The sequence below is a fragment of the Penaeus chinensis genome, chromosome 39 (assembly GCF_019202785.1).
Source record: "Penaeus chinensis breed Huanghai No. 1 chromosome 39, ASM1920278v2, whole genome shotgun sequence".
NCBI classification, from domain to species: Eukaryota; Metazoa; Arthropoda; class Malacostraca; order Decapoda; family Penaeidae; genus Penaeus; species Penaeus chinensis.
The window spans coordinates 3,775,260-3,785,259 of NC_061857.1; the positions used below are offsets into that span (position 1 = coordinate 3,775,260).

Below are 10,000 nucleotides of genomic sequence, written 5' to 3' on the forward strand. Positions count from 1 at the left end.
CACTGTATTTGGAATGGGCACCCCTAAATGTGTTCAAGTCAGAGTTCAGTGGCATAGCCATTAAACCTGCCAGTAATGACACAACTTCCACAGGTGAGAAGAAGTATTGTTCTGCATGCCTGTTATCTGCTGATGGTGTTCGTAATTTTCATGGATCATATATAGAAGTTGAAGTGGAAGTTTGGCTCCAAATTTTTATGTTATTATGTTTTAATAATAATTTTAAGGGACCATACTGTAGCAATCTCAGAAATTCAATAAAATCATTTTAGCCCCATACTGACGGGCCACGCACTGAGGTGTCATAACAAACAGCTCAATCTGTGGAATACGGCTGTACGCTGCGGTGGCGTGCCAAAGTGCTACGAGCTGGGGGTTCGGCTTGATGTAGCGAACTCCCGTGCTCAAAGTCAGCTCGTTGCCATTAATCTCCAGAGCATAGAGTTTTTACAAATTTTCTTCACCCATCAGCAAAGGATTAAAGATTATTGTCTTGTTTTTTTTTATGTGTATCAGTAATGCAGACTTCTTAACCCCAATGATCTGAGATGACATGACCTTCATGTCACAAAAAATTTATCTTTAGGGGCAGGTGAGGTGAACATACCATCATGAAAAAATATAGCTAAGGGCTGGGGTGATGTTAACTTGTCATTATAAGAATTTTGGCTGAAGGCTGGGGTGATGGTAATGACTTGCCATGAGTCCACAAAGCTCTTGGAGGGTGATTGGACTCAATGGGCATTTAAGAAGGGACTTTTGCATTATTTCCATTGACAAACAAGTGTGGAATGTGCCATGACTGGAAAAGTGCTGACTCCAGGGCTCTTGGATGGGCATTTAGGAAGGGGCTTTTACATTATTTCCATTGATAAACCAATGTGGAATGTGCCATGACTGGAAAAGTACTTCAGGGGGATGCTATTTCCATACTCAGGATCTAATTCCTGCATTGAGTTATGGACTACCTAGAGGGATTATATGGGGTCTGTGCAAGGAAAAGTCTATTACTGTTTAGATAAAGCAAATCAAATGTCATATATGAATATTGTAAATGGCAAAATGCAGAAAAAAGAGAAAATATCATGGTAAAAGAGAGGCAATGGATGTTTCATTTCTAGTCTTAAATGAAATGCCAAGAAGCTGCTTCAGAATGTTTTTCTATTCTTTTCTATTTCCTTTATTCCTCCCCTTTTAAATTTCCACATAAAATATGTAAATATGAGTGGGAATAGTATTTAAAAACTCTAACAGTTTCTAGACTTTGTCACTTCATTTGTATCAGGTCATGAGCTCATGGAAATGACCAATTTTGATAGGGACAAGAATGTGATTGAACTTTGTTAATCGAATCACTATGGATTTATGTACTGTCTCCTGTAGTTTTTTGCAAATTTTGTTACACCGATGGCTCCACATGTTCTGTGCCAGCAAGGAGTCTATCAGTAGGCCCTAGTAGCTGCTCCAGATTTCCCTGTTCCTTGAAATTGCAGGAAAATGTATTTATCTTTCTATAGCAATTGATATCAATTTTGTTATTATTTTTATTGATATTATGATTATTGAATTGCTATTAAAATCTTACTAGCATTAAAGACAATGAAATAACACAAAAGAAACTTTTCCAAAAATCAAGAAAAAGGGTAAACAGGTGAGAGAGGTAGGACTAATAACTGACTCCTTGGTGACCAAGCACTTGCAGAGCCATCTATGTGTAAATACAATAAATGAACTTATATTACAGTGGGCATGGCATGTATGCTTTCCATATGTGCTGATTGGGTTAATTTGTCTTTTTTTTTTTTTCAAAGTAAACTGTTGAGTGTTTCCAGAGCAGCTACAAATACCTTATCATACTTTTACTTGACATCAGTATGTTACAGATGATTGAGAGTATATTTGATGTTTGCAGGTTACACTGGATAGATATCATTAAGCAATCTTTGGCCCCTCCAGTGTTACATAAATACCTATGGCCTCTTTTTACTTACATGATGACTACACTACCACTTCCACATTCACATAATGACCACTTTGGCTCCTCCTCTCCAAAACAAAAGCCTATCTGGTCCCTCCCCTCTCACATAAAGACCATTCTTTGTCCTTTCCACCCTTAAACAAAGACCCCTCTTTGGCCTATTGACACTCACAAAGGCCACTCTTTGCCTCCTCTTCTTTCATGTAATGACCACTCCTTGACCCCTGCACTCTCACCAAAAGACCACTCTTTTTCCTTTTCACTCTCACACAGAGACCTCTCTGGTCCCTCTTCTCTCACACAAAGGTCACTCTTTGGTCCTCTCATGTCACACAAAGACCTTTGGCTTCCTAGCTTTGTGTAATTCTGTATAACCTGCCATGGCCCCATATGTTGAGCATAAAAAGCATGCAATAAAGTTGGTCTGTTTCCTTTTTCAGAGAGAGACAGTGAAGATACAGAAGGGAAGAGCCATGCTCAACCTGAAGCTCAGCCTGAACCAGACACAACCATATTTGTCAAGAATCTAGACTTTGGTACAAATGAAGATGTCTTGAAGCAGGTTAGTGAAGTTTTCTTAGTTTTATTGCCTGATGATGTGTGAAAGTAACAGTGGCTGATACACTATTACCTCTAAATCCACAGTTTTACTACTCAGAAGCAACTTTAGTTTCCTTGCCACTTCTGGTGTCTAGTTTGTCGTATTGCTTACTTTAGTGGCTAATTATACAGCAGATTCCCTGTATGATCTTGTAGGTTATTTTACCCCCTTATTCTTGCAATAAGGACATTGACACTGCTATAATATAGGTAGCATGGATTTGTAGTTGATGGATAGCATCTACTACTTGAACTGGTCTATGTCTCTTTAGGGAGTGATTGTGTGGGTGTGAATTCCCACTGGGTTGGCTGGGTGTTATAGGTGAAGTGGAGATCAACAAGGGAGATGGCTGGCTCCCCAGTCGACGAAGGACTGGGCAATTCTGAGTTGCTACTGCTGTTGTTCTGTTTGTCTGGAGGATTGGGGAATGCTGATCTTGATTCCAGAATCTGTGGCTTAAGTACACTAGTGCTGTGTATGCACATAGGGTACAAGGGGAGACTAGAGTCCAATGAGAAAGCTAAGATTTGTCCATGTGAGTCAGTCAGGTTTCTGCAGTGAGTAGAGAGAAGCGCCTATTGGTGAGAGTGCAAGGACATGGCTGTGGTTGCTGTAACCCAACCTGGGAAGTATGCTGAAATTCAGGTTGCAGTATCTCTAGGGAGTGATTGTGTGGGTGTGAGTTCCCACTGGTATAGCTGGCTGCTGTAGGTGAAGAGGAGATCAATGCCAGAGCCAGGTGACTCCCCAGTTGGTGAAGGACTGGGCAGTCTTGAGTTGCTGCTTGTCGTGTTTGCCTGGAGGTGTCGGGAATGCTGATCTCGATTCCAGAATCAGTGGCTTAAGTACACTAGCGTTGTGTAAGTGCACAAGGAATGAAGGGAGACTGTGGTCCAATGAGAGAGCTGAGAGATGTCATTGTCAACCAGTCAGGTCTCTGCAGTGAGTTGAGAGGAGCGCCTGTTGATGAGAGTGTGAGGACATGGCTGTGGACCTAGGAAGCATGCTGAACTTTAGGTTGTGGGGTCATACTGCTACAGATTGGAATTGGTCAGGTGGGATGGAAATGGAAAGTGGGCATGATATGAGATCAGGCTTAGACTGATATGAATTAGTCATCTCAGTGACTTTGCTCACATCAAATTGCAGTCCTCACATCCACATTACCTGTGGTATCCATTTTTACAGTCTGTTTCCTTACTGCAAAAATAAAGAGGTTTTCCTCTATTGCTACCAGGTATAGCTGCTCTCTTATGTATTTAGTCAGATGCCATTAAATTTGGTATTACCAGTTGTAATAGAGCTGTAGGTGGAGTAGGTGGAAAAGCAAATGCAGTGTAAGGTCATGCTTAGATTGTCTGCTAGAATGGAAAACATGTATAGCATGGATTGGAGCAGGGCAGAGTCTACAGGTGGAGTTGGAATAGAATGCTGGTCAGGCTTAGATTTATGTGATCAGATCACTTTGGCTCCTGCCCCAGGTTCAAAGGGTCCGCTGCCAGATAGGAGGCAATCTTGTCATTGGTAGTTTGGTGTTGGTATGCTCTTGGATGATGTGGATACGCACTTAAACCACAATTGAAAACTTCCAAAGTACTAGGTGTTCATAGGGCTGCAAGGTATTCTTACCACCTGTGGGGGGTCAGAAAAGACAATATAAGAAAATAACATTTTAATTTTTCCTTTCACAATTAAGTTGTAAACAAAAGCATTTTACTCCAATCTCATAATATTGAACTGATTAAGTTCAGTATAGTTAGTTTTATCTCTTGATTTTAGGTAGCTGAAAAAGTTCATGACTTCTGCAAAAATTATTCATTCCTGTTAGCTACATTTTCATCAAGTTCTTAGATTTGAGGGAAGTAATTATATAATCTTAAGAATATGGTGCATGACTAGAAAGATCATGCAGAATATTCAGCAAAATTTAAAAAAAATTGAGTACAAAGTGTTTAACCAAGGAATATGCAGAAAAGTAGTAACTTTGCTTTAAGGTTAATGTTTGATTAAAAAAAAGGGGGGGATATTGTGACATTTATACCAAAAGTTATGGATGACATGTATATCAATTCAAGTTCCAAAAACCTCATTGGTGACCTTTCATCTTTGACCCCTTTCACCTCTCTCAAAACAAACCACTCAATCTGTGGTGTGTGGCTGTACGCCGCAGCGGCACGCCAAAGCGCTAAGAGCCGGTGATTTGGCTTGATGTACCGAACTCCCACGCTCAAAGTTGGCACCTTGCCATTGATCTCCAGAGCGTAGAGTTTTTTTTTTTTTTAGTTTTCTTCACCCGTCATCAAGGGGTTAAATAGAAACTTTCAGATGCCTACTCCTTCTATACAAATAGTTCTACATACATGAAATGTTTGTGATCTAAAAACCTTGTTCAACCCTTCAAATGTACAGTAAGATATCATAAGGAAATCAATTTGTTTGTGTAATAATTTTTTCAAAGCTTAACTTTCATCAATGCAGCATTGTAGAATTAATTGTACAAGCCTAGGCATATTATGTGGAAATTTTCATATAACTGGTTGGAAAAATTGAAGAGAAACAGTTTGAAGGTCTGGAACTTGTGTTTTGAAATACAGAGACTTTAAAAATGTTAAACTCCTATGTACTAAACATCAAAAAAGTTATTTAATGACATATGGCTCTTTTATTTTTATGTCTTATACATTCATAATCTGTAGAATACTGTTTATTCATAATTACATTGCTGTAACTCATTCAAATCATAGGTTCAAGGTTGAGAGGGTTGGGGTTTATCCATGTAAGTTCAAGCTAAGGTGAATTTAGATGAAATACCTCGGTTGTAGACGTTGGAATCTCATACACAACTTAGGAATATGTATCATAATGTATTGTTTTTAACTGATTTTCAGCAGTTTAGATCAGGGATGTCAAACTCTTAAACCAGTTTTAATTTCAGCTACCATCTTGATAGCCAACATAGATACATATCTAGCTTCCCAAGGTTACAATTTAAAAAAGTGTCTGATATTGCATATCAGACAGATGTAGAATTTATTTTACTTTTTAAATTTTAGATGATACACTAAATGTAAATGTATGCATCAAACATGGGCTACCACAGTTTATTTTAGTTTTAAGTTTTCAAACATATAAGGTCTACTTTGTCATCACATCATGTACATGCAGAACAAAACCTACAATGCAACTTGCATCTTTTACTTTATTTTCCACTAACTCTATGCATGTGTTTTTCTTTTAAGTAAAATCTTATGCCTTTGTCTACAGTATAAAACTATTTAATTGTATTTATTTATAGTTATGTATAACAATCCTTATACATCTATATCAATGCGATATTGCATTATTCCATCTTTCTTATTTATAGTTATATGCATCTTCCCTCTATGATAGTATTATTATTAGAAATTAAAATTAAACTATTACCATTATGAAATAAATGTTTATGAGTTTTCCCTTTCTCACTAATATATTACTTTTCTACCGGATGATAAAACAGTATTTAATAGTCTAATAAGTAAACAAAACATTCTTCCTCTCTCTCTCTCTCCTGTCTCTCTCTCTTCTGTCTCTCTCTCTCCTGTCTCTCTCTCTCTCCTGTCTCTCTCTCTCTCTCTCCTGTCTCTCTCTCTCTCTCCTGTCTCTCTCTCTCTCTCCTGTCTCTCTCTCTCTCTCCTGTCTCTCTCTCTCTCTCCTGTCTCTCTCTCTCTCTCCTGTCTCTCTCTCTCTCTCCTGTCACTCTCTCTCTCTCCTGTCTCTCTCTCTCTCTCCTGTCACTCTCTCTCTCTCCTCTCTCTCTCTCTCTCTCTCTCTCTCTCTCTCTCTCTCTCTCTCTCTCTCTCTCTCTCTCTCTCTCTCTCTCTCTCTCTCTCTCTCTCTCTCTCTCTCTCTCTCTCTCTCTCTCTTTCTCTCTCTTTCTCTCTCTTTCTCTCTCTTTCTCTCTCTCTCTCTTCTCCCCCCTTCCTCCCATAATGATTTTTTGATATTGTACACACCTTACTTCAGATGTTTCTCATGATGATCTTTATTTCAGTATTTTGAGAAGATTGGTCAAGTGCACTCAGTAGTGATTGCCAAACGAAATGGACTCTCTCAAGGCTATGGATTTGTACAGTTCATGAAGAGGTCAGATGCACATAAATCCATCAGAAATATGCAGAACTCTGTACTAGAAGGTCACACCATAGAAATCAAGTTATCGGAGAAAACATTAGCGTATGTATTGCAGACACATGCTTTTTATGTTAATTTTCATTCAAAAGAGTCCATATATTTGTAAATGATTGATTTATTGATATTGATTGTTTGTATTAATTCTGTTATTATTAAAAGTTTGTAAGTATGAAGATGTTTAGAGATAATGTAAATATTTATATTTTGATTTTTTTCTTAAAATGTTAAGCTAGAAAACTATGAAAAAGATGAACCACTAATAAGAGTAAAATATTTTTCTTGTTTTGACATATATCTTGAAAATAAAATTTGTAGGAAAAAGTAAGCAAACTATGAATAAAAGTTATAAGGGAAGTAGTATGAGCAAAAATTCTTAGAAGAACCTTAAATCTTTCAAGTAAACTAGTCAACCCTCTAGGCTTAAGGTTTGATTTGCTCTGCTAATCAATAATTATTGTCACCTTACCTTTCAGTGTGATGCCCAAGAGCAGCCGTATGATTCAGAAAGCAGGGGAGCAAACATCATCAAAGATTCTGGTCAAAAACATTCCCTTCCAGGCCACTCAGAAGGAAGTGCGACAACTCTTTGCGTAAGTACTTAGTCTTTCTTGAGCCTCTCTCTCTCTCTCTGTGTGCGTGCGTGCGTGCGTGCGTGCGTGCGTGCGTGCGTGTGTGTGTGTGTCAGTCAGTCAGTCACACACTCACAAATATACATGTATATTGAACACACACACATGTATAATGTATTAATATATTTAATGTTTCAGCATCCTATTCCTTGTTGCCTTGACTGGAAGCACAGGATCTATTACAGAAAATTGATTATGAAAAAAAATGACACAAATAACAAAATGTTGTGGATTACCTAGAGAGATGATAAGGAGTTTGTTCAAGGAAAACAGTCAATTACCATCTTGATAAAGCAAATCAAATATGGATATTGTAAATTGGCAAATATGCTAAAAGCACTTGTGCATAAAAAGAGAAAATAACATTACAAAGGCGAGGCATAGAGTTTTGTCACTACAACAATGTGCTTGTGTGCACCAGGCCTACAAACCTCACACCTGGTGGAGTAGCCACTCATGTAAGCCTAATGCCTGTATTTTGGTCCTTGTGATTGCTGTGAAGCACCTGGATCCAAGGAGTTAAGCAGTTCTTGAGAGACTCTTTATGCCCATCCATCAAAGTATGAGCAAATGATATTCAGTATCTACAGACCATTACTTGAAGGACACTTATAGGGAAGGAGACATTTTTGCTCTGGGACCATTCATTGCTGCTGGAGACATTGTAGCTTAGCATATCTCACATATTAACTTGCCTACCAGGCATAAGTCAGAGCATCAAAAGTAGTCAATACACATATATACATATATATAATTGTGTGTATATATGTATATATATATATATATATATATATATATATATATATATATATTTATATATATATATGTATAAACAGTCCACCTGACTTATTATCTGTTGAATATTGATTCAACAAACGATGTTTGAAGGAATCGCATCAGTGCATTAGTCCACTTTCAAGGAGTCTAAAAAGGGAAGGAGCTCAACAATGAGAAATAAATCATTGTCAGCTGCCATGTGACAGTAACATTTTATTTATCACATATTCCCCTTCTGGCCCTTATTCTTACTGATCTAGGTTTGAACAGAACCGGAGTTGAGTAAGCAGATAATAGTACGGATATGTGCGAAACAAAACAAATTGCTGATTAAATCTGTATTTGCAGCTATTCTGTTTGGCACTCAACGGACAGTTAACTTAACAGTTTGGACAGAAACATCACTTAAGATTGTTGGGGTTTCTTTCTTTGTTTTTTCTAGCTGTTAATCATGGATTAGACTCAAGCTGACTCAGTCTTGTATTTCATAAACATAAGATTTGCAAAAATTTGCAATTTTCCTATTTTCTATCTATCAAGAAAACCACATTCAATCTTGTACAGAAAGTGTAACATACCTTATTTGTTAAAGTAGATTCTAATGTACATAGGTTACTACAAGTTCAATCTAGCAACTAAAATGCATATCATGCCTCTATGAATATGTAGAAACCTCAAAATCATGTTTTGTTGGTGTGGCATAACGAGTGCTATGCAATGGCTGCGTCTGAAAAGGGCCCCAGAGGCAAGCCCAGTCAGCCGCACAAACTCCTCGAAGTGGAGGCCAAGTCAACCCCATTTTCTCCTGGGGGCGTCGGCCACACTTACCTGAGCTATTCTTATCTTCACTCACAGAAAAAGAAAAGTTATATTTTTGGATATGTTGATTTGAGAGTGTGGAAACAGCAAGTTCTCATGTAAAAGGTTTAATGTGGACTACTATATCTATTTTAGGAGACTGAATATTTTATGAGGTGGCCACAATTTTTCCAACAATTATATTCTTTTATTATCTTTTTATTGCTGAATATAATATGAAATTGCCAAAAGGGGCATAGCCACTCTTCAGCATGTCATGAATTTTTAAATGCAGCAAAACAAAACTAAGAGTTACAAAGTCACAGAGACCACATACAAATGTAGACATTTCTAAAAAAAAATACAAATACATGATGTTTGTGTGGAGACTACTTCTCATAGCAAGCTTCTCTTTTCTTTTGCTCAAAAACGAACTCTCAGAGTTATTTCAGTTTGTGTTCAAATATTATTCTGTATTTTCAGTACTTTTGGTGAGCTTAAATTTGTGCGTCTACCAAGCAAGATGAACAGCCAGGAACATCGAGGATTTGGCTTTGTCGAGTTTGTCACTAGAGAAGATGCCAAGGTAAGTCCACATTTTATATTCTGTGGTAATTGTAACTGTAATTAGTTACTATTATTGCCAATTTACTAATCACATGTTAGTTGTGTATTAATTCATGAATTTTCATGAGGCAGACCTGAATGGGAATATTATTCAAGTATTAAGAATTTCTACCTGATTAGTACAAATAAAGACATTCTTAAACACTGCATTATGGAAAGTAGTCATTTTCATTAATTGCTTTCACAAGTATGCACATATGCTTTTACACTCCCTCCCTCCTTCCTTCCCTCCCTCCTTCCTTCCCTCCCTCCTTCCTTCCTTCCTTCCTTCCTTCCTTCCTTCCTTCCTTCCTTTCTTCCTTCCTTTCTTCCTCTCTTTCTTCCTTCCTTCCTTCCTTCCTTCCTTCCTTCCTTCCTTCCTTCCTTCCTTCCTTCCCTCCCTCCCTCCCTCCCTCCCTCCCTCCCTCCCTCCCTCCCTCC

The 10,000-nt window shown here is 37.8% G+C and overlaps 1 protein-coding gene across 1 annotated transcript in view; it reads left to right on the forward strand.

The window, feature by feature from the left end:
* LOC125046399 (probable RNA-binding protein 19) overlaps positions 1–10,000 on the forward strand; it is a 20,508-nt gene that overhangs the window by 8,747 nt on the left and 1,761 nt on the right. The window contains exons 9-13 of the mRNA XM_047644155.1: positions 1–93; positions 2,419–2,540; positions 6,610–6,791; positions 7,223–7,339; positions 9,437–9,539. The exon at positions 1–93 is cut by the window's left edge and continues 78 nt beyond it. Of these exons, the coding sequence (XP_047500111.1) occupies positions 1–93; positions 2,419–2,540; positions 6,610–6,791; positions 7,223–7,339; positions 9,437–9,539 (617 nt within the window). The remainder of the gene's footprint in view (positions 94–2,418; positions 2,541–6,609; positions 6,792–7,222; positions 7,340–9,436; positions 9,540–10,000) is intronic.